Raw genomic sequence first — 25,688 nt, forward strand, 5'->3', positions numbered from 1 at the left:
ACTATGTTTCTCAGCTGGCCTGGGAACGCCTTGGGATTCCCCCGGAGGAGCTGGCCCAAGTGGCTGGGGAGAGGGAAGTCTGGGTCTCCCTGCTTAGGCTGCTGCCCCCGCGACCCGACCCCGGATAAGCGGAAGAGAATGGATGGATGGATATTAATGGTCTTCTGCCATTCTGACAATAACTAAAGATGCTTACATTGCTACATGTAGCTCTTCTCAAAATGTCGGCACAAATTCTCATCTTGTTAGCATAGATTGTGCTGAGGCTGACCATTCCAGAGTTTCTTTACTTCAGTGGATCCTATAATCTTTTTTCTTTGGCAAATTTTTCACAATCTGATACCATCATGTCGCTCACTCCTAGCTGAATTCATGGCCGATCAGTGAGTTTGGGCTGTTTTTGGTTTTAGTCAGCAGAAAAAAACTTCTGTAGAACTGAGCAAAACTTCTTAAAGTGTTCACAATCTTTTTTTCTTTTCTGTTTTTGAAGTGCAAATAACAGCTTTAATTTATTTTATTTGCCTAGGCTGCCAACCATCTATTTTCCTGCTTGACAGAATTGGATGCTGTTGTTGATTTGAGTTTGAGTTGAAGCTATCATCTCATGTAGTCGTTTGCTTCACTTTAGTTTTGGTAGCCTAGTGACCTAGCCATCTGTCCAGGAGGCACCATGCCTGGGATAAGTACTTCCGTCACGACCCTGAACTAATGTTGATCAATTGAAGATGGATGGAGGCATAGTTTTACTACTGAGTATTGGATTCTGAAATTGTCCATGGATACTGAGTCTGTTTATTTTTAGCTTGAAAAACAGTGGGTTTACAGCCGAATTACATAAAAATCATGTCACAGAAATGGACTTTGCACCTTCGGACAAACAAACTCAATCTTTGTCTCACAAACAAACACCATCCCCACTGATGTCACCCTCTGACTAATCCCAATTTCCTCTTTCCATAAAATACTAAGTCCTTTACAACCTTTAAGTTGTTTTCTAATGAGCTCTATGACGTCCAAGCCTTCAATGACTCCATCCATGCCTGAAGTTGTTTTAAATGCCTCCAACCAGTTATCAACACTCCAGACCTTTGGCATTCTGCTTTATTCCACCTTTTCTGCAGTGGTAACACAAATGTGGTCAGTCAAACTCAGGGGCGGGGACTGGAAAGACTGAATACGTTTGTTTATTGTTCCATATAGGCAGGGCTGTGTTGGGCCAGAAATGGACATCCATTGTGTAGTATCTCTCTGCCTTCGTCATGAATAGCAGCTTTCACTGGTGAGAGGGACTGAGGCAGAAGGCAAGCAACTCACAATAGCTTTAAGATTTATGGCGTTCCTGTCGCCAGCAGTAGATTTTTGGCATGAGACCAAATGCAACATACACACAGCTGCAGGTCTGCTTTCTCTAGCTGCCCCCCCCACAGTAACACACACACACAGACTCTTATCTCTCTGCCAGTCTCAGCTGCGAGTGCTCAGCTCTCTCTCCCACCCCACAGCCATTTATCCCTTCTCTACATGCATTTCCAGCAAGCTCCACTTGGCTTGCACTCCGCTTTTTTTGTGCAGATTTGGGAGAACAATGAGATTTGTTTCATAGGGGTTGAAGCAGATAGACGCTGCCAGCCTGGTAGCCGCTGTAGCCGTTCACGTCTCCTACACGCCACCCTCCGTGCGTCTGCAGTGACGTCTGATCATCATTATCTGTCATAGGCCTCTGTTTGTTTTGGGCTGTTCTTGGCTTGATAATGGGCCATTACTGTGGAACCAGAGGCTCATAGGCACCACAGTGGAAACTGCGGAGACCTTGCTAATCTGGATGATAGCCAGCTGGCATTAGGATTCACTACAGTTTGAGTACTTTTTAAACAGTTGGCGAAAGCACAAACCTGTGAGCTATTTTTAGTACATACTCTACCTGCTAATGATATCCCTGAGGTTCTGGGATTCCTTTGCGCTAGTTTTTTTGTTTTGTTTGTTTCACTATGATGTTTGTCATCCTGTGTCTAAAGCCAGGAGTTACGCATTTCTTGAAGATGAAAAGGAGTTTTTACACCAGCCCGTCACATCCTGACTCTCCTTTGGAAGGAATGCAACGAGTTTCAGAGACAATTGCATCAATGGAAAGAGAAAGAATTTCACCTTATTCTTACCTTTTCACTCCTACATTATTTTTTCTGCAGGTTGCAGTCTTGGTTCTCTTGCTGGAGGCCACTTGTTAATAAATCAGATGCATATGAGGCAGTTTGATGTCATTTAATCCAGGTCATGCCTTTTTGCACAACACTATTAACCACACCGTTGATATGGACAGTTGTTTAAAGTTAAAGACCAAGGTTGTCTTTCCACTTAGTCCAAATACAGCGCTTCATGTTAGATACTTAGTATGTCATTATTTATCCATCAAAAATATAGGTTAAGTATTGTTTAAATAAAACTAAAAAGATAAGGTTCATGATATGTGTGTCTGTGTGTGTTTCTTTTGTAGCTTTCTTTTTCTTTCTTCACACAGACAATCTGGTTGCAGGCATCCATTAAACCTTCACTTGCCTACACTTACTCTGTATTCCCCCTAATATTTAAACTACACTGTACCCACATTTGGGATTACACAAACGAATAATTTGCTAGCTCAACAGTAGCCTAACAATTGTGCTGACAGGGCCTGCTCAGCAGTTCACGGGGTACATTTTAGCAGTGGACTCAAAGAGGGAAAGTAAGTCAGGGATAGATTTGTGGTTCAGTTTAAAATAACAACAACAACAAAATATCACTGGAAAGTTGAATTGTAATTAAGTATTCTTTGATTTGTGCTGTAGAGTGAAACCAGTAGTTGCATATTTTTAATCATGTCATGCATACCAGGCTGTTAGTTTTGCTCTGTTATCACTGTTATCTGTCATTATGTCAGGCAGTCACAGACCCTGACATGCTGCTTTGCTTCATTGTTGTGTCTGCCTCAGTCATGTTTGCTCTTTGAAAACATCATGTTTAAGTATACAAGTTAATTCACTTGGCTTGATATCTCTTTGCTGTACCCTGCTTATTTCTAAAACCTTTTTGTACAAGTCTTTGTAGCTACTAGTGCATTCCAAATGCGTTCATAATACACTAGGCTGACTTGTAATTCCTGCAGCAAAACTTGTCAGTCATCTTGTCTGCACCGTACACAAGGAATCATTCATAGTATATTTGGACAGGAATCAACCTCAAGTAATTTAGTCTGAATTTAGGATTTAGAAATCCTGAAAAAATGGGTCCAGTCTAGTCAGCTGTCTAGACACTGTGACTGTTGTGCAGTTATTACAGTACACTGTTTTTTTTTTTTTTTTTTTTAAGTCCCAAAACTTGCAGGATTGTACAGTTTTCTGAGAAGCTGCAGAATGTAAGTTGAACTTTAACTGAGACTCCTTCATGGTGGTATATAAATACCAGACTTGTGTTATTTGTAGAACCATGTGTTTTATCAGAACATCTTCCCATTAACTCTTGAACAGGGCTATATCTTTTCCTGGAATTGTTTGCTTCTGTAGGAATGATGCCTGTCAGCTAATCGCAATGGAGTCATAGAGAGCGTTGTCTGTTTTACTGAGTGTTCAGCCAGGGGCCCTGGGTGGGGTCCTGTTAGCATGGCTTATCTCGGTAGCCATACCTGCAGCTCTTGGGGTGGCACTGTAGGTCTGCAGCTTTGTCAGAGTTGCCCTTAATGCACACATGGTGTGCATTTATACTTTTATATGGACTGTATGTGGGCTGTACATGTGCAGCATAACACTCAGGAATATTTAATTCAGCCTATTTATATAGGGCCAATTCACAACAAAAGTCATCTATGGGCGCTGTACAAAAACACTCTCATATAAAATGCAATTATCCATCCATCCAACCATCCATTGTCTTCCGCTTATCCGGGGTCGGGTCGCGGGGGCAGCAGCCTAAGCAGGGAGACCCAGACTTCCCTCTCCCCAGCCACTTGGGCCAGCTCCTCCGGGGGAATCCCAAGGCATTCCCAGTCCCTCCAGCGTGTCCTGGGTCTTCCTCTGGGCCTCCTCCCGGTGGGACGTGCCCGGAACACCTCACCAGGGAGGTGTCCAGGAGGCATCCTCACCAGATAAAATAAAATGCAATTAGTAAAAGTAATCTATCTAAGGAAGCCTGCAGATTGAATCTTCACTTCTTCGCTGTCTCCCATCCTGAGCAGCACATTGGCGACAGTGGAAAGGAAAAACTCCATTTAAACAGGAAGAAACCTCCAGCAGAACCAGAACCAGAACGAGCGTCCATCTCCTTCAACTGGCTGGGGTTTGAGAGGACAGGAAAGAGACACAGACAAACACAGAATGACTGGTCCAGGTGGAGTTTCTATAAAAAGAAAAACAAAGAAAAACACATTAATTATAGAAATAATTACAAATGCAGACATGGAGAGTAGAGCAAATAAAGACAGCAGCAGAGTGAGTACAAGTGGTCAGTTTGTCCTCCAGCAGAATAAGCCTATAGCATCATAACTAAGGCATAGCTAAGGAAACCCAAGCCAACCCTAACTATAGGATTTATCAGAAAGGAAAGTCTTAAGTCTAGTCTTAAAAGTAGACAGACTCTCAACCTCAGACAAAAATTGGAAGTTGGTTCCACAACAGTATGTTTTCTTTACTACCCACACTTCAGAACAGGACTCCATAATATCTGCCAGATTAGTAATTAATACACCAAATTCATTCAAAACAATAATACTATATGGGGCCCTGGACAGATGCCCCAGTAAGTCCATTGGAAAGTGTGGGTATGTAGTTAATTGCACTTTTAAGTTGAAGTAACTAGATGCCATATTTTTCATACTTTACCTTTTAGGATTTGGAAATGCACATAAGGTGTTTTCAGACCAAACAGTTCAAAGGACTCTCTGAGGGTTATTACACTATAGAATAAGTATAATTGCCTCCCTGTTTGCTTATGTTCCGCTAGGGGCATGGTGTGACTGCATGCTACTCAGCCAGTGATCAGCATGAACACATCACTTACACACCTGACATTCACCAATAACAACAATGGAGACCACTGAAGTTGGAGCTGTCTGTTGTGGAACTTTGGTTCCAGGAGAAGTTCTAGGAGCTCTAGGCGTAAAGACTACGGTAATCCATCAATCAAGCCATCCATTTTCTTTACCCTCTTCTGGTGCCTATTCCCAGTAATCATTAGACGAAATGTGTGGTGCACCCTGAACAAGTTGCCAGTCCATCAAAGTCCAAGACTCACGCAGCAGATTGACTACTTTGTGCTGCACAAAATTAAAGAACACATCATAGAAGACAACAGCTAAGATAAGTTTCTTCAGCAGTGTTTATGCAGTTTTAATTGTGTAGTTGCTGGAAGAGTGTACAGCTTGCTCCTCCAATCAATTATGTATGGACCAGTCAGATCCCCTTACATAACCCAAGAATCCCTGTTGAGCCAAAAAGGTCCCTTCTTTGAAGCAGGAGCTCAGAAGGACTTAAGAAATATGTTGTAGTTTTAAGGACTACAAAGGGCCACAATTCTACCAACACCGTAACTACCTGAAATTGTTAAAAGAACCGTGTAGGGGTTCCCTGCACTACATGTTTTCCCTTTCACAAAACACAGAGCTTCCTGTTAGAGAGTGAAAAGTAAACTTTTTGTGCAAACAATATCAGCAAAGAACAGTAAAAGCACAAAAAAACTAAGATTTGGTTGGCATAGGAGGTATCTCACTGAGCTATGACGAATGGGAGACTAGTTGGTGGCTCAGAATTGCAAAAAAAAAGTGAATTTTCCTTTGCAGTCTCACTGATTTCTGAGTGTTAGCAGCCAAGTGACTGAGCTTTGTGGACTTGCTTTAAGTGGCCAGTTTCTGAAAACCATGGTTTATTTTTTTTTATTGCAAAACTGCAATTTTGGCTGTGCACCTTTGTCCATTTTAGCTTACTATGTACCCACCTCGGCAGCTGCCCCACTTTTATGATTTAACCCACTGGAGTGCACTTTAGAAATAAAGATAGACAGATTTGAACCAGTTTTTCAATAATCATTTATCATCTGTTTTTAGACCTGGACTACTGCCTCAGATGTTTTTTTGTCAAAGGAGAGCTTCTGCACTGGTGTTAAAAAACAGCTCTAGGGCTTTTGAGAGCAGCTGAAGGCGACTGTGGCAAAATGTAGTTGTGTTCGAGACGCCATGCGGACTTTGTAAGTATTTTGAAAAAAAGATTGTGGCACAAATCTTTTGAACAAGTTTCAGAACTTAAGCGACAGAGCTGCGTGCCTCTTCGACTCACACGAGGAAGTTAACCTCACGAAAGTTGGGAGACATTTGGCAAACAGCATTCATGAGGAACTCTCCCAACCAGTTGCAGCCCAGAGAAACACTACCTAAAGAGAGGCACAATCACTTACTTTGTGTCTCTTTGTCTTTTGTACAAATTATTTATTTTAGCTATAATACTCATTTTCTATTTGTATTTTTTCTAATAATGTCTTTTATGGAAAAATATAGTAATGCAAGTAGTTTGTGGCAGCGCAAGCACACTATTTATGTATTTTTTTATTTATGTATTTTTTTCCCATTTTTTAAAAAGATGAATTCTCTACAATTACCACAGCTTGTGGTGCCACATCCTAATAGTTCTTCAGTCTTCATTGTCTTGTTTGTCCCAGTACACAAAATCATCATAATATTTGCAGTGTCAACTATTGCTGCCAAACAAAGCAGAGGCTAGTAGTTACTCTTTTCTGGTGGGAAAGTAATGATGTTACACTTTTTTTTTTGCTCACAATGAAAAAAATCAGTCCCCCCCTCCCTTCTTTCACAGAGTCTCCCCTCTGGCTCATAAACACAGTCCTCCTTTACTCAGCAGCAGGACTGATGACTGAGTCCAACCGATTTTGCCAAGTTTGGTAACAACTTGAGAACAATAGTGCTTTTATGTTGATTCAGGAGGAACGGCGCTGTAGCTCTGTATTGTAGGTGCAGCAGTAGACGGTTTTTCACCCAGCTGGAAAAGTGCTGACTGCCTGCAGGGAGTTTGAAAAGGCTACTTTTAGCTTTGCCCGCTGAGGGAAACTCCTCAGCGGGCGAGAAGTGAAAAAAGAGGAAGAAAAAGAATTGTGTGTGTGGATACACATAAGGGAAGTAGTATTCTGGCTTGTGACTAGAACGTAACTCTTTGAACTCCTTTGTTCAAAGCTGCAGACATTTGTCTGCATGCTGATCTAAAGTTCAGTTCTTATCAGCTGGTGAAGAAAGTCAGTTGGCAGACATTTTTAAATCAAGATCACTTGGTGTGTTTAAGACATTTCAATCTTGACTGGAATTTTCACAGATGAGACATTCAAGTTCATAATCATCAGAATCACAGTAAGTGATCTAGTAACTTAAAAAAAGACACTGTGCAGTCTGTCTGAAACACAGTAGATGAAAGACCTAACATTCCTTGAAAGGATGCATTTCGCCTGTCGCCTTTATGCTGAGTTTATTGCTAGGATGATCTTATCACAAATGATGATGATGATGTAACCGTTTTGGTCAAACCTTTAAAATGACTTTATGCACGCTCTTGTGAGATGTTTTGTTCTCAGAGTATGTGTTTGTAATGACTTTCAGCTACTACAAAACCAACTTTTAGCTCAATATTCTTAGAATTGACTAAGCTCCAGCCATTTTTGTGTTGGCTAAAATCAATTAGCTGGGGCAGCCATCTAAAAGTGGGTTGACTTTAAAAGTTAATCAGTTGTAGATGTATGTCCAATGATTCCTTTCTGAGACTTTCATTAAAATATAGTTAGTGGTTCACAATATATTTTGCTAGCAGACAGTCAGTGTTGCCTTGAACAGTTATTGCCAAAGTCTAAAGCAAAAATCTCTGGATGTGTGGTGGTCAGTGTATTAGGAAGGACTTTCAGATATTACCACACCAAAATTTTGTTCAGTTTCGTATAATTGACTAAATTACAGTCATTTTTCTGTTTGTTTTGTTTTGTTTTGATAAAATCTATTCATTGGTCGATGAGATGTTTTGCTAACAAACAGGGTTTATTCCTGCAGTTATTGCCAGAGTATTAAGGAATGATCTCTCACAATGTGTGGCGCTCAAATTAAGAATGAATTGAGAATGAATCTCAGCTACTACCACTCCAAATTTTTGCTCAACCTCTGTAAAATTGACTGAGGTATAGTCATTTTTGTTTTTTTTAAGGGCAGTTGAATATAGTGGCCATCTTGAATTAGAGTGACTCAAATGTTAATATGTTGTAGATGTGCCTTCAATGATTACTTTCTGAATGCTTCACCAAAATCTGATTATTTGCCAACACAAAAGACAAACAAACAAAGACACGGGCAAAATTATTATTTCCCTTTTACCTTCCGCATTAAAAGCAACTGGTTGTGTGTTAACACAATAACCAAGTATTTGCTGATTTGATTACAGAAAACTATTCATTTAATGAATAGGTAGTCTCCTGCTCAATAGTAGGCACAGAAGGTTTATCAGCAGAGAGGTTTTTCTCCCAACAGTTCATCAGTGTTGGGATTTCTTGTGCTGCTGTTTGTAAAAATGAAAATGACAAAGACCTGCAGGCCAAGGGCAACATGTTCTGCATGCATTAGCAGTAATCTGAGACCACCCTGACAAAAACAATAAACAGTGAATTGGGCTTTAAGATGAAATTATACCAACATGTATTACATGCTTTGTGAAGGCAATTTAAACCTCCAGATTTTATGACAGTCAGTAAATGTACTGTATGATGATTTTATTAGGATGATCAAAAGTAGGGTTCAGCAAACATCTAAAGAATAACTTCTAAAGAAGTTACTTCACTGCATCTCTCCATATCACATAAAACAAGCAGTTTGCCATCCTCTCACTGCCGTGTAATAAACTAAAATGAGGTTTGCCAAAGCACCAATTACATGGTGACGTTCAGATTCTCTGATCTGCACGGACCATTAATGTGCATCAGGCATGGGTGTCGCATGCAAACATTTGCACTTTTTTGTCCTGTTTGAGAGTGTTGCTCAAACTCAACTAAAGCAACCACATGCAAATACTCAAATTGCAAACAAAAACATCTCCAGTTTGACAGCACATGCTAATAGTCGCAGCAAAGTCAAGTTACTGCACAACAAAACTGCAGTTGTGGTTAAAAACTCACACTAAATGTAAAAATAGAAATGTGCTGCAAAAAACGACAAGTGTTTCAAGAGATGCTGTGCAACACATGAATCAAATCAGTAAAAATACTTTGACACTATTCATTAACACCCACTGCTGAAAGGCGAAGGTAAACAATGTTTTTATCCATGTCTCCGTGTGTGTGTGTGTGTCTGTTACTAAAATATCTTATGAACTGATGCACAAGTTTTAATGAAACTCTCAGAAAGTAATCATTGGATGTACATCTGCAACTGATTAACTTAGGCAATCAGTCTAATTCAATGTAGCCACCACAGCAGTTGAACATTACCAAAAAACAAAAATAACTCCGTTAATTTTGCACGTATTGAGCCAACTTAATACTCCTAACATTAATCTATATAAGAAGTAAGCTAAAATCTGGTGCAGTAGTAGCTGAGAGTCACTCACAGCACCTTCTCTGAATGTGAAATCTTAAGACGTCACATGAGATTGCACACAATGTTTCCGATGTTTGAACAAAATGGCTCCAACTGCATCATTTCTCAGCATAAGATGATCTTAGTCTGGCATGAATGGCGTTGGGCAAGATCCATTCCTGCAAGGAATGCTAGGCCTTTAATGATGTTAAAGTTGATTTGGGAGCGTGAACTTTAAGGTTTCACTTTCCTTTAGGGCTGCAAAATCTATTTAAAATTTGTTGTTATCCCGATATCACTATAGTATAGCAAAGAACTGCTTAGACTACAATAAATCGTAGGCCATTATATTTCAAGTGCCATGCTTTCAGGTTCTGCACGATGATATGTTGGGTCAATCCAATAGACTCTCAGTGGCCTTGATGCTCACACCTGGTTTATTTGATAGTAATGTCAGAGAAAGTGAGGCGTGAGGAAAATGTGGGTTCATTACAAGTTTTTTTAGCATTGTAATATAAGACAACAGTATCACACATTGCAAGTTTTTTAAATATTATGCAGCCCTTCTCCGTCCTAGTTGTCATTTAAAGTGACTTTTTTGAGGCAGTGTTATCAGTTGGTTGTAGCTATCTGCAGTGCAGTTCTTAATTTGCATGTGTTGCATGTTTTTGCGAGGCATGCGCTAACAAACTGGTGAATATTATTTTTACCGTGCATTATTTTATTGACTTACAAAGGAAAAATGTTGTAATGTAATAATCTTAACATTAATCTATACAAGAACTAAATAGGGTGTAAAATATAAACTCCAAAGTTTATTAAACATTTTCCCCTTTACATTTTGACAATGCCTTTTATATACCATGTTTGGCAGCCCTATAAAATATAGATGGGAGTTTAGAAAAAAGCAGCTCTGTCAATTTGGAGTGAACTAAGTGGAGCTTTGGATGTGTAAAAGCAGGATCTTCACCTACATCTCATCCCCTCCAATGTTTCAGCAGGCAGTTTTTTTTTTTCCAGCAGCGGTACTTTATTACAAAAGCTGCTCCAGGCTAAAAAGCTTCAGATAGTGGGTGAAGAGACCACACATACTGTACAGCTGACAGGACCAACTCTTCTTCTGGTTCTTAATAGACATCTTTGTATTCGTCAGCAGCCAGTTTAGGAGTTTTCTTTGGGTCTAAGCTGTGGTATAGTAACAGATTGGGACTCAGTGCGCAGGTTTTCATCTCTAAGTGCGGGTGTTAAAGGCATTGACTCATAATAGCTCCCTGTTCCTGGCACTTTGAACACTCTGCTAATGAATCACATGTGTGCGGGTGAGTTGTGTATGAAGGTACAGTGAAGCAGTGTGGCTGCACTGCTCTGTGCTGTAGGTGGTCCAAGCCGCTCGTGTGTGTGTGTGTGTGTGTGTTATAAAAGGGGGGTGGTCTTCTTTCTGATCCTTGAAAGATCAGAAAGAAGACATCCAGGTTCCTATATGTACATGGTGGTGATTATTGCCACACACTCGAGCTCAAACAGTGGCCTCCCATAAAGCATCAGATCAGAGTGGTGTTGCTTGGAACAGCTGGTATCACATCACAAGGGCTGCACAGTTTGGATGCACGGCCCTAAAAGTCTCTTCTGTTTGATGGAAGAAGGGGCTCGCCTTTCTTTACTCCACATGCTGGTTGAACTGAAAGACATCTTGGATGCTGCAGAATTTGTGGTTAATGATGCTGTCACAAATGTATTTGATAATACACCTGCAGAGTTTTCTTTATTTTTAGCAAAATTCTGGACACGGATAGATCATATCTTTTGTGACAGCACTAGTGTGCAATTTAAAGTCATCCTGAAAGAAGCCACTCCATTGTTTTTTCTTGGTTCAGTTTTTTAGGACTTTAAGGTGTTTTTGAACCATTTACCATTCATCATAATGCCCAAAGCAAACCAGGCAAAATTCTTCTTTAAGTTTCGGATTTTTAAAACTATTTTCATTTCTCATCTTTTTTAAATGTATATTTCATGTATATTGCGTATCTTTTGCTTCAGTACTTGCTTTAGTATTGTTGACAATTCAAAAAAGTGATTAAAAAACCTTTTTGTCCTTAAAATATTTGGCGTAATAAGGGTTTTTGCTCTGCTCTATTCTATGCACTTTTGAGTATTTCCTTGAGTACAAAAATTAAACAAAATGGCTTATAATTATGTCTTTAATGGTATTTTACATAACAGATGATTTTTTTTAGGCTCAGAGTAGCAAGACACTAAACAGTGGTCTCCCCTGACTGGCCGGCTGATCAGATATTCTCAGCTGACGAGGACAGTTTCTGCTCCAGATGAAGCTGAAGCTCTGATATTAAACAGGAGCTTAATAAAACTTGTAAAAAGCTTTTAACACAGGATCGAGTCTCTCCTGGGATTGCAGAAACTTGCTTGTCTCTTATCTCACTTTTTTTTGTTGTTTTTAAGAACTGTTTTACATGTGCATGTTGCAAAGTTTATAACATATTTGTAACAATTCAGTTACATTTCCTGGCTTGCCTTGTTGTACCAAAATACCAAAGATTTTCCCTGACAGCCGGAAATAAAATATCTATGCTGAAAACCAGTGGAAGAAGGTGAAGCTCAGAAAGTGACAACTAAATCTGAGAATTTGTTCTGCTGGTATCAAACTGGCTAAAAATGTCACTCCTTGTTAAAAATGTACAGAAACGGTGAAAAGAAAACACGAAGTGATTAAATCTTCTGAGAGTGAAACTTGACCCCTTTACTGAGTTTACTGAAGACAAATCTTAAGTTCTTTAAATGAAAGATGAGTCATTTTTATTGCGTGCTCCCAAAGGCAAAAAGCATTTATGGTTCTGCCCGTGTCTGTGTGCTGGTTTGTTTATGGATGAGTTTTAATGAAACTTTCACAAAATAATCATTGGATTTACATCTACTGTACAACTAACTTCTGTAGCAAACCCAATTCAAGATGGCTACCACAAGACACTTGACCTCATTTTTTATAGATATTGACCTAAAATGTGATGTGGTAGTAGCTGAGAGTTATTCAAACATATTTTGAGACAGACAGAGCGGGGGTTCGAACCAGCGACCCCACCCGGTTACAAGACAAACCCCTACTTTGTGAGCCACTGCTGCCCTAAATTTGAATGAAACTTTCAGGAAATAATCATTGGATCGACATCTACAATCGATTAACATTTGAAGCCAACCCAATTCTTAAAAATACAAAAAAGTAGCTATAACTTAGCCACCTTTTACAGTTATTGCTCTAAGATTTGATGTGGTTTTAGCTGGTTTGCAAGTGTTGTGCATTCCTTCAAGGAATGCTCAACGTTTAATTTTTTTATTAAATTAATTTTTAAAGTTTAATTATTTAATTTTATTATTAATTTAAACACAAAATAATTAGCAAACACACAGAAAGTGACCACAGCTCAAATATACACCCTCTGCCCAAATTCATAGCTGAAAGGGATTTTTTGCCATCTTCTCTTGTGAGAGTTTTGTTTTGGGATGAAGTCTTGAACGTCTTCTTCAGATGTTCATATTTTGTTTCATTGTTAGATCCTTTCATGTTTCCCAGGCACGTTATCAATAACACTTAAGCTGTTTTCAACATCCCAGGCTGTTTCTTATTTTAGAGTGATTGCTTATCTTTATATGGAAAGGAAACTCTTATCAGGTGCTCCCTGAAAGAGGTCAGAAAATGGAGCTTTTTCTTCCCTACTCAGTTATGTTTATTTTGCTTTTATTCCTCCATTTGTCTGTAACATGAAGAGCTTTGTGTTCCCTGTCTGGAAGAAACACGTCTTGCGATGTTAAAAAAATGTGCAGACAGGATCTAAATAAACCTTATGTAATCTTGTGGCTCATTATTTAGACCTGTTATAAGCCGTTTCGTGTATTCTGAATTGTTGGATTTATGTATTACTGTATTATTAGAGGCTACTCTGGCTGTGGTCTGATAATAACTCTTTATGCATGAATAAATGTCTGGCTGCATATAGGAATCAAAACATTGAAGTTATTAATTTTATAGTTTTAACAATAACTTCATGTATTTAGAAATCACATCACAAATTCATTTACAAACAAACTACCTCTGGCAAACTATACAATACATGTGCACAAAAGTACAAAAGAACAAAACAAACAAACCTAGAAATATTAGCATATTTGTGAAAATGCAGTATAAATGCTAAGTGCCGAATGACTTTGCGGAGATGTAGCAGCTTAAAATCAAAAAGCGTGTCAGAAGTGGTGTGATTAGTAAGGAGTGCTTCAGTTCTTATTCCCCTATACCAGGGGTGTCAAACCCAGTGACGCAAGGGGGCCAAAATGAAATATTTGGTCCTAGCCAAGGGCCAATCACGATCAATATTTATTAAAAATTACATAAATTAACCTTGGTTTTAGATGTATTATGTAAACTCATTCATATAGAAATATCAATGACCTTTTCCCAGTTACAGATTATACAGAATTTAGAGCAAACAGACTTATATGAACACAGACAAATAGATCAAACTTCAAAAAGCTCATCATTAGCCGTCATTTCTTACGCCTCACTCAGCTTTTAAATAAATTTTTTAACATTAAAACAGATTTTAAAAAAGCCATTAACAAAAAACTGATCATACAGAAATTAAAACTATATATTGTTGGCTTCTAGGTCACTGTCAAGAGAAAATTATTTAGGCTCAGTTTTTTAAAGCAAAATAAGAATCAGAGACTCGATCTGTCCCAGACTAGAGGACCGGATGAAATGTTACAGAGCGCCAGATCTGGCCCGCGGGCCTTGAGTTTGACACGTGTGCCCTATACTATTAAGGTGGATTTAAACTCTGCTAGAAGGAAAGAAATCTGCTCTCTGACGCTATTTTCTTCTTCTAGTAGCTCTGAGAACCCGTTCTTTCTCCCGGGGGTTTGGGTCAACTATTGTGGGATTGGCCAGAGATGTGAAGTGAGGGGGGGTTAATGCGTCCACGCTGTTCCGTGAGCTGCTCGGGAACCAGTGTGGCCGCAGCCATGCTTGGAGCTAACATTAGCTTCTGAGACGGTCACACTAACGGTCGCAGTGTGACCGTTAGTCTCACCTGAGCAGAGGCCGGCATGCTGTGTGTAAATGCTGCTGAATGGAGGGCCGTCAAAACGACCTGATCCTGAAATAAGATGTTCTCCTCCTCCATTAACTGAAAAAGTGCTGGAGGAGGGACTTCCTGGAGCCTGGCAGTGGGTTTCTCTTGAAGTAAAAAGTGTCCATACGGAAAGAAACATGTCTCTGTTACATCAGAGAGAGCAGATTTCTTATCTTCTTGCAGAGTAAAAGTCCAGCTTTAATAAAGAGAAAAATTAGGAAGAAAGAAAGAGAAAGAGCCCTGAAAACATTTATGTAGACAAGCCGATGCAACAATAAAGAATATTATAGTAAACTTGAGTTAATCTGTGTTTATTTACTGATTAAAACTGTGAGAAACTTTTTTATGTGGATTTTACAGTAAACTTCTTCGAAAATGTCCTTGAGGCTTCCTGTTCCTGACTGAGTAGTTTTAGTAAATTCAGCGTGATCCAAGAAAGCATTTACAGAAATGTTACAGGAAATGTGTGTGTTTATGAGAAACATGGACCAATGGCAATAAAAGTAAGAGTAATAGAAAAAGGGGGGTGGTAATACTAGAGCTGGATCTCCCATGTGGACTGTGTGATTATGTCCAGGCTTGTTCCCATCCACTCGTTAATGATTAGCAGGAACTGGAACCACAAGCTAGACTCTGACTATGCTTTCCCATAAATACATCAGCTACCCTTTTTATTCTGTCAGTTTGAAACCGAGGTAGTTGTTTATACTAATACAGATATAATATGTAGTTTAGAAAATGTTACATACACCTATGCTAGATCAAAAACTTGAAAGCGAAGCACGTCTGGGTTTGTGCCTCAGGTGTATGTTGCAGATTCACAGTTTTGCAGAGGAAGAGGAAATAGGAAGAGGGGTTGTTGGCTCTTTTTATTTCAACATTAGTATGATTTACAACACATCACCTGCAGCACATGTGGGCAAATCATTTTCTGGGATAATACAAGACATTACATATTGTAGCCGTTTTGGGATCATCTAAGTACTTGGTGTAGATTGTCAGTCATCCAGGACATGGCAAATCCTAAAGCTTTAAAAACAAAACCACTGGACCCCTGTTCTGTAGTTGAAGATGTTTCGCTTCCCATTCAGTGAGCTTTATCAGTTCAGAACTGGAGAGTGTGGAGTTCCAAGCTTTAAATTACGAGGTGCTCCGTTTGTGTAGCTAAATTAACCTGTAGGTTATTCTCACTCCTCTTCCACCTGAGGGTCATTAGGGTCTTTGTTTGCCTGGCTTACAAGAGACATGCTTTGGTCACATGTATGAAGGTGTGAATTAGAGTGAAACTGACTGGGCATCAGGCTTAATGCGTCATTGTAAGTATTAAAAAGCTGAAATCTGAAACCTCCTCCTCAATTTAAAATTGGTTTCTCTGGTTTGACATAAATGGCTGCCTTTACCCCCACCCTCAAACCAGAAGAGTGTCCCTTATCCTTGAGGTGTAGGTGAACAGCTGAGACTTGTCCTGAAGAGCTGCTCTCCTGTGTTGAGCCATGCGTCTGTGGAGAGCCTGTTCGGTTTCTCTGATATAAAATTCTGAACATTCTTCGCAGCACTGAACTGCAGACACAACACTGCTCAATTTGAGTGTTTTGTCCTTAGGGTGGACCAGCCTCTGTCTGAGAGTCCTGCTGGGTCACGCAAGTTGGGAACATCCCAGCCAAGCATGTCTCAAGAGCTGAAGAAAGTGTGACTTTTTTGTTTTAGGAGCCTTGAGGTGCATTTACAGTTCAACAGGGTTTTAGGTGTCTTTTTCTGACTTGACTGATTCAAGACCTACAAATGGAAAATATCATTTGTTTTGTGGATCTTGTAAAAAAAAAAAACCTGTTATGTTCATTCTTTTTGTGCTTTGTGTTTGCCTCATTACAGTTTTATGTGACATGTGAAACCCACTGTGTGTCATCAGCGTACTCAAGCTTTCCTCTGTTGTTCTTCATTACAGTGTTGTGCTGCCCAGGATGTCTTCAAAGCTTCACAGCTCCAATAACATCAACCACGCCCGGCGGACAGTGCAGCAGCTGAGGATAGAGGCGAGCATTGAGAGGATAAAGGTACAATGGAACAATAAACCGTGTAGTGTAGCATCTACGTTTACCATGCTTGTCGTTGATGATCTCAGTCCACTTTGTCTGTTTTACTGGCATACTCCTCATCTTGAATTAACACATGCTTTTTAAATGGGAGAGGGGGGTCCAATTTAGCAAATCAGCATACCCGAAATGCATTGAAGTTTTTAAAATTGATGCCATTATGTACTTGACACCAGTAGCTTTGCATTACAGTAAAGAAAACTTGTGTTCATGTTGTTCCAGCTGTTTTCTTCTTTTGAAGGGGGAAAAAAATGCCAGGTGATGTTTTTAGTGTTGATCTAGTGTTGATTATATAGTGTTGGGAGGGTAGGATGTACCGAGGCTCCAACAGCTCCAAAAGGTGACAAAAACATGTTTGTCTGTTTTTAAATGAATGAATGAATGACATTTTTGTAATTAATTTTTTTCCTCGTAACAGTGAAGAGTTGACCACCCATTTTAATAGTCGGTCACCCCCATTCTGTAATTGTTTTTCTTATTGCTGTCCTGTGGAAACTTGTCTTTTCTCTTTAGAATTTCCTCCAAACTTTAGAGTCTAAAGTGTGTTGCTTAGCCGAGTTAGCTTTAAGAGTTAGCTGGGTTATCTCTGTGCACTCAGCTGAGTTGTTTGGTATATTGGTGGTACTGAACATAGCTATATTACTACCGCCGCGAGAGAAATACTTCAGATGTTGCAAGGCGCTACAGAACTTGTCTCATTCTCTATTTTTGAAATATTCCCGTATCGAAAACATGTTGACACGTTACATCACAACGGCTTCTGTATTGTGCAGCTTATGTAAAACCATAGACAGAAGGTCAACAATCAAAACAGGATCTGTTCATGGTCAGCCAATCCAATACAGATCAATAAAAAATGCCTTGATCAGAGCACTGATCGGATGCTTGTGATCAGATTGGGACATTGATAGTTTACAATAATTGTATGCAGGCTGCTCTTGATTATGTTTTGTCACTGCATCAAAAAGTAATAATAACAAAACACCTTTAGGATGTCTGTGTGTGATTATTTAGTTAGATAATGTCCAGGAGAAATCAGTTGCACATCTTAGATTTGGTGGCTGTTACCCTGAGTGCTGCTTTAAATAGCCGGTTCTTTGGTTCCTTAGAGAATATAGGATTTCAGATAATACAACAGATAATAAGCTGCAGTGCTTGCTCAGGTATCCCATAACATCAAACACTTTGAAAGTTAATATATACTGAATTTTGTGTTGTGATTTGTCCTTTTTTTTTCTTTCTTCCCCCTAACTTTCCCAGAACACACACAAATTCAAGAGACCGTTTCAGATTCATTGTGACTAATGTTCCTCACCAAAAAAGAGCCATCTCTCTTAACACTCTTTAACATGTTTTATAATAAAATCAGTCTGTATTACCATCTAATTTAATTTAAATACCAGGAGTCAATAAACAACTACTTTAGAAAAGCTTTTCTATAGAAGTGAAAATAATTACCTGGCTATTGTTGACACATTTAAACAACAAAAAAAATAAAATTATAAAACTAGCTGCACTTAATTTTCAGTGTTCAGTGCATTTAATTAAAAACAACAATAACTTTATTATAAAAAAACAACTTCAGTATCCTGACTTTGAAGCTTGTCCATCCCATGTCAATTTAAAAAAATATACAGAAATCTTAAAGAAAGGGAAAAAGCTCAGTAAATAATTTCACTTCAATTCAGTTTATTTATTGTGCACCACTTCACAACAAAAGTCCTCTCGGGGCACTGTACAAAACCATTCACTACAGTACATTATAAAACATTAATTAGTGAAAGTTATCTAGCGGATTGCCTCAAATCTTCACTTCGTCTCAAACTTTTATCCTGAGCAGCACAGAGGCGACAGTAGAAAAGAAAAAAATCCCTTTTAACAGGAAGAAACCTCCAGCAGAACCAGAACCAGGCCCATGATGAGCAGCCATCTGCTTCGACCGGCTGGGGTTAGAGGACAGGAAAGAGACTGGCATCTTAAAGACTTTATGATCATCACAAATAAATTACTTTGATAATTACCTTACATTTTAATCTTTAATGTTAAATACTGATTTTTTTTTTTTTTATCAGTATTTCCTATCATTGGGTTTCTGTATTTTCCGCACTATAGGGCACACTGGATTATAAGCTGTACTGTCAATGAATGGTCCATTTTCAAATTTTTGTCATATAAAGCTCAGCGGACTATAAGTCGCATCGTCGTGCACATGCACTTCCCAATTTTTGTAACTTTGCACAGACCGCTCACACCACGCTCCATTCAAAATGGATGATTTTTCTAGTGGAGCTGGTTCGCCTGTATCAGCATTTATATGATCCCTCTATGAGAGATCACAAAGATAATCAAACAGCTCAAAACTCACGGAAGGATACTGCACCAACGTAAGCGTCAAGTATAAACACCTCCACCACTCGCTCAGGTCTGTGACTATAACTGAGCCTTAATGCTGCAAGCAGTGCAGCTTTGTAGTTTACCAAAGTTGCACTAAATGGTCACGACTTCTTACATATATAAGGTGCTCTGGATTATAAGGCACACTGTCGATTTTTGAGAAAGTTGAAGGCTTTCAAGTGCGTCTTATAGTCCGGATAATACGGTATTCATATTTCTCCACAAAGTTATCGAATCTTTTTACAAGCAATTTTTAAAAGGATCATAGAAAACTGAGGCAACAGAGACTCAAGGCCATATGTTGACACTATATGCTCATGCACATAATCTAAATTAACCAATAAAAGATGGTTTTTACATGTAGTTTTTATTCACAGTGGTCCTTTTAAAACTGTCTTCTGATTTATTGATTTGAGTAGCAAACCTGTATATAGCTAAATAAAAATATTAATATGTAATAATCTAAATATTCTTCTTAAACCATGTGTCTGTGGCTCATTGTTCTTTCAGGTGTCCAAAGCCTCTGCAGACCTTATGAACTACTGTACGGAGCACACCAGAAACGACCCTCTCCTTGTGGGCATCCCTGCTTCAGACAATCCCTTCAAGGACAAAAAGCCCTGCATTATATTGTAGTGAACGCCCCTTTATATAGCCCTTATGTGTTTGTTTGTTTCCTGCTTATTAATGTTGCTGTGTCCTTTTTGTGGAAGGAGTTGGAATGGACTATGATCAAATCATTACCATGTGTTAACAATGCACCCATTTTTCTTTTAATTTTCATTCAGCAGAGAGCGAGGCTGTGTGAATGTCCTCTTAGCTTGTACTATTCACTCAAACTACTGGCGTGCCACTGTTCAGTTTTGACTACTTGATAAAACCTTGGCTCCATGAATTCTGATCACATCAGGTGTTTTTATAAACTACACGAGTTCAGATCCTGTTTTAAGTGATGTTGAAAGCAATGGCAGTGCTCAGTGATGGATTTAGTCATTGTACAGTTTCATTTCCAGTGGGCAGTGACTGTTATTTGTCTCCCTAGTTTGCCTTAAGTAGAAACCAACAACCAAAGTTCTCCACCTGACCTCTGAAGTCCATTAACTTCAGGTGAATAACAATCATTTCAGAATACAATCCCATCTGTATTTTATGCAGTTTAGATCATTGAATTCATGGAGCCATTGTTGCCAAATGTTACCATGATGTATATTTTGTTTGTGAAGAAGCATCTAGTGTTTAATAAATAAGTAAGGCAATTCACAAGTGTTTTACAGCCTGTCTCAGCTGCAGCAGCTCAGACTCTTCAGTGACAATCCTCATCTGTTTAATTCACCATTTTCTGTTTGCAGCTTGATCGCTCCATACCAGGTTAACTAATTTAAGGCAGTACTCACTGGGCTGCGACTGTTGTTGACTAGTTGACAAACAACCTACATGAGGGTGTCTTCAAAATGTCTTGGTGGGGTTCTCAATTTTCTTGCAGAGGTTTGCAGCCTTGTCGCTTAAATTTTGAACATGTTCAAGAGATTTGTGCAATAAATTGTCTCTCATAAGACCAGAGTCATTGCAGGCATCTCCAGCCCGTCTCCAGAGCACTAGAGCTGTCTCTTGACACCTGCCCAGGAGCTCTCCTTATGATAGAAAACATTCAAGGCTACAGCCCTGAATGTCCAGATCTATAAAGCAATGCTGGTGATAAAAAATAACTGGAAAATTTCTGAAGCTGGGTACGATCTAGGTGGAGTTGGGAAACAAAATAATTTACATGGCCAAAAATACAGTTTTGCAAGCCATGATGTTCAAAGATTGGCTGTTCAAAACACAACCACACATCTTCTAGTCACTAAGAATTCAATGAAACTGCCACTGAAATATCACCTATTTTCTCACTATTTTAAGTCGCCAACTAGTCTCCAACAGTTTCAGCCTAATGAGATTCTGGCTTTAGAGGCCAACATGCTTTGATGAATTCCATGTGAGCACCAATTACTCAAAAGCTCACTTTTCCAAGCTTTGGGAATTTTTCCTGCACATGTGAGAGAGACCGCAGATGCAATCAAGCTCAAGCAGAAATGTTTGCTTTGTTTCTGTCAGTTTACATCGGATGCAGGAGAACACTGTGTAATGAAAACCATGGGACCAAGCCAAACCTATGTTACTGTACGTAAAAGCATCTAAACATTTGAATAGGAGTAGTTCAGGTGTTTTGTCTGAACCTTTTCTGTGGTACACTATTTTCTCTCTGACAGCACTGTGAGCTACAACTTGTCACTCATCACAGTGACCGCCTTATTCAAGTAAACATGCACATCATGTCTTTTGGCACAAGAGTTTTACAGCGCCTTGGAACTTGTCCTCATTTTTTCACGTTACAATCACACACTTTAAAGGATTTCACTGGCATTTTATGTGTAGGGTGCATATGTATTCAGCCCCCTTTACTCTTAATACCCCGAACTAAAATCTAGGGAAACCAACTGTCACCTGATTAGTAAACAGAGTCCACCTGTGTACATTTTAATCTCTGTATGAAGTTCTGTGAAGCCCTCATGTCACAGAACCTTAGTGATCAAACAGCATCATGAAGACCAAGGACAGGTCAATGAAAAAGTTGTTTTTAAGTTTAAAGCAGGGTTAGGTTTGCTGCAGAGCTCCACAGCTTGGGTGGGAGAATCTGTCCACAGGACAGCTATTAGTTGTGGACTTCACAGAGCTGAGCTTCGTGGAAGAGCGGCAAGAATAAAGCTGTCGTTGAAAGAAAGCCAGAAGTCCAGTTTGCTGTTTGACACAATGTAGAGACACGTGGTCAGATGAGACCAAAACTGAACTTCTTTACATGTGGAGGAAAAGTCACTGAACACACCACCCCCACTGTGAAACAAGGTGGTGGCAGTATCATGCTGTGGGGATGTTATAAAAAACCACTATCATTTTCCTTCCACGTCAGATTTCTGTGCGACTTTGTGTTACTCTGTCACCAAAAATCCCAGTGACACACTTTGAAGCTTGTGGTTTTAGTGTGACAAAATGTGGGAAAGTTCATCTGGTCTAACTTTTTATTTTTATTTTTTTATGCACAGTGATGAAACCACTCTTTCCAAACTGTTCTTAAATGTGTTTTTCCTGTGTTTTTAGTGAACATCTGTATCAGTGGGGGGGCTTAACTTTAACTTGTCTTGTGATTTGCTGGGAGGGGGGCTACGTTGATGATTTAGATAGTATGAGTAAAATTGTCTTCACTCTAAAGCCTTACTCATGTTTGCCTCATTGTGAAAAACCCTTAACCAATGTTTTTACTTAAAAAAAAAAAATCCAATGATTTTGTTGTTTTATTCTGTGGGGTAAGTGTTTGTGCCACCTGTTTTGTCTACATGTCACTTGCAGAACTTCTTTCACCCACTTGGTGCTCCGCTTTTTCAGCATTTCTGGTATTGTTGCCTTCCTCTAAAGGTACCTGCAGCTGTTCACGTGATCCAGTGTTCATATTCAGCCGTATTGTTTATTTTTACTTGCAATAAATCAGCATGTATGCCACTGCCATGTGATAGTTTGGAAGAAAATTAAGAATGCTTCTGCCATGTGATAATGTCACAGTGACTCTGTAACACTCTGATTGTACTATTGAGAGATAATTTAGGTGTCAAAATCTGCTTTTTGATAAATGTCTTTATTAATGTACCAATCTTTGTATGGAGACTTAGCTAAGATTAATAAAGTGAAGCATTCCTACAATACAAGATGGTGTAAACATCTCAATAAAAATGTGTTGATAGGTGGGGGATTGGAAGTGCTGCCATCCATTTTACACAATACAGTGCCTATAAGAAGTATTCACCCCATGGAGAATGTATGCTTTTATTGCTGTCATAAATCAGTCGTGGTCAATATAAACTGACTTTGATTGGTTTATCAACATGGAAGGAATATGGAACATGTGTAAATCTACCAAGAGCAGGCTGTCCTCACAAACTGAGTGAACATGAAGAAGGGGAACAGGAGACCACCGAGACCCCTGGGAGCTCTCTGAGGGAGTTAAAGTTTCAGCAGGAGAGATGGGAGAGACTGTAAATACATCTACTATTGCTCAGGTTCTTCACCAACTTTACTGGAGAGTGAACAGACAGACTCTGTTATAGAAAACAAAGATTAAGTCTCATAAATCATATTAAGGTTTGCCAAAATGTAATTGAGATTGAATTACGACAGTCACATTAAAGGGGGTGAATATTTAGATAATCACTTATTTTACATTACATATTTTATTTAACTGGTATTACTCTCCAGAAATTTCACACTAAAGGATTTTTTTTAAAGTATAGAAGGCCATTTTATGATTGATGCCATTTTACTATGATTGATTTGACTGCAATAAAAGTGTAAAACATTCAACAAGGTGAATATTTTTTATAGGCACTGTACAAAAAGCTTACTGGTCTTTTAGGATCAAAGTACATGAGCTCTGGAAAGTTTTCAGACCCCCTTTATTTTTTTCAGTATTAACTTTCAGCCTTGTGTAGGGATGTGCAATTATTCAAATCTTTAGTTTTTAATTTTGCCCTAAACAATAACAATGGTATAAGTGATTAAAAACTGATTATCATTAAAAATATATTTGCCATATTCTGCTTTGCAAACACGCTCCCTTCTTGTTTTGCCTTATGAATGAGCTCCAGCTCCACCTTTATGTAGCAACCAGAACAAGAAGAAGCTGAAGCAGAAAAGAAGCTGCTGTCAACAAAAATAGGAGATAGACTGAAGTGTCATCATCAGTGAGATAAATAGGACAGTTATATATATATATATATATATATATATATATATATATATATATATATATATAATATGATAGTTTTACATTATATTTACTTTTTTTTTACCTGTCCAAGACCATTCCAACAGTAAAGCATGGTGGTGGCAGCATCATGCTGTGGGAATGTTGATCAGCAGCAGGGTCTGGGAGACTGGTCAGGGTTGAGAGAAAGCTGAATGGAACAAATAGCGATTTCCTCAATGAAAACCTGTTCCTCAGAGTTTAGACTGGACCAAAGGTTCACCTTCCAACAGGATGATGTCCCAAAACACACAAAGAAGCACAGTTTTTACTGGGGTGCTGAGTGCACATTGATAACAGAAAGAAATCTGTTTAAATGTTTGCAGCATCAGGTTGCAGCACTGATTGATATTTATCAATAGATAATTCAGCCTAAAAACATTGCAAAAAGGGAAGGAGGTCCGATGTATCTGAGCCCATTTCCTGTCATTAGTTGTGTATTTTTATCTTATTTTGGGAGGCTTCAGGTCTCTTCCCAAGGCTGTCAGAAAACAGAACACTAAGTCTAAATATAGAAAGTACCAAACCCTGATTTCCTCTCAGAAAGAGTAGTAACTATTTCTGGGAACTGAGAGGCTGAATCTGTTCCCCGCTGCAGGCCTCTTGGGACTCTCTGACCTTGTTTCTGGCTGCACAGCGTGGATTTTCTGTTTCACACAATGGGCCGATCACACAGGAATATCTAACTGTAAAAGCTGCACGTGTATTCTGGTGGATGTGGCAGTTCTCACACACAACAGCACAGTGGTGGTGAAATATCAATGTCACCTTTTGGAAAAGGTGTGACGTTCCCCTCTTGTTTTCTTGCTGACAGCAGTTTTACCTAAATGTTCAGGACAAGCCAGGTTTGTGTGTGTTGTGTAAACACAAGCAAAGACTAAAAAAAACATGTGCACTGAAACTGAATCTAAAGAGCAAAACTAAAAAAGGTGTGCAGCACTCTGTGTTCCTGCACAAACAGCCTGGATGTCCCCTATGAGTGTGACCGGCACTGAGGGCTGCTGGAGCACACTCTGTGCACTGATCCCTGTTTGCCGTTGCAAGGCATTGTGGGAATCAGAGGGGGCATGTGGTTCCTGCGCCCCACGGTGAAAAGCTCTCCTGGCAGCTAGTGTCAGTGTGTTGGAATGTGCTGCGCTGGGAGAGGAAGAGGAGTGGGACCATGTATGTGAGGGTGTGGGTTCAGCAACCCGTGCACTCCTGCAGGCCCAGCTTCATATTTATCTCACAGTCTTTCACAATCTGATTCGGATCCAGTCTCACTTCAGCAGTTATTAAATCCTTAAAACTACATCCGAATTAAAGGCCTAGCATTCCTTAAAGGAAAGCATATTGCCCACCGCCTTTAAAGCCAGAGATTTAGACTAAAATCATTGTATTTTGATATATGAGGAAGTTATTTGGTTGTGGTCAAACCTTAAAAATAACTATCTATAATCCCATGCAATATTTCATGGGATCACACATGATCTGTTAGTACTTAGAGTATGTGTTGTGAATGCCTCTCAGCTGGTACCACACCAAGTTTTAGCTTAATGTCAGTAAAACTCATTGAGGTATAGCCAGTTTTATGTAGGCTAAGGTCAATTAGCTGCAGAGGCCATCTTGAATTGGATTGCTCAAAGTATATGTTTGGGACAATGCTCGCCTACTACCAC

At 39.2% G+C, this 25,688-nt stretch overlaps 1 protein-coding gene across 1 annotated transcript in view; it reads left to right on the forward strand.

The window, feature by feature from the left end:
• Window positions 1-22,936, forward strand: part of gng12a (guanine nucleotide binding protein (G protein), gamma 12a) — a 47,969-nt gene extending 25,033 nt beyond the window's left edge. The window contains exons 2-3 of the mRNA XM_017430792.3: window positions 16,658-16,766; window positions 19,710-22,936. Of these exons, the coding sequence (XP_017286281.1) occupies window positions 16,674-16,766; window positions 19,710-19,835 (219 nt within the window). The 5' untranslated portion in view covers window positions 16,658-16,673 and the 3' untranslated portion in view covers window positions 19,836-22,936. The remainder of the gene's footprint in view (window positions 1-16,657; window positions 16,767-19,709) is intronic.
• Window positions 22,937-25,688: the final 2,752 nt, after the last annotated feature.

Source organism: Kryptolebias marmoratus, linkage group LG20, assembly GCF_001649575.2.
Source record: "Kryptolebias marmoratus isolate JLee-2015 linkage group LG20, ASM164957v2, whole genome shotgun sequence".
NCBI classification, from domain to species: domain Eukaryota; kingdom Metazoa; phylum Chordata; class Actinopteri; order Cyprinodontiformes; family Rivulidae; genus Kryptolebias; species Kryptolebias marmoratus.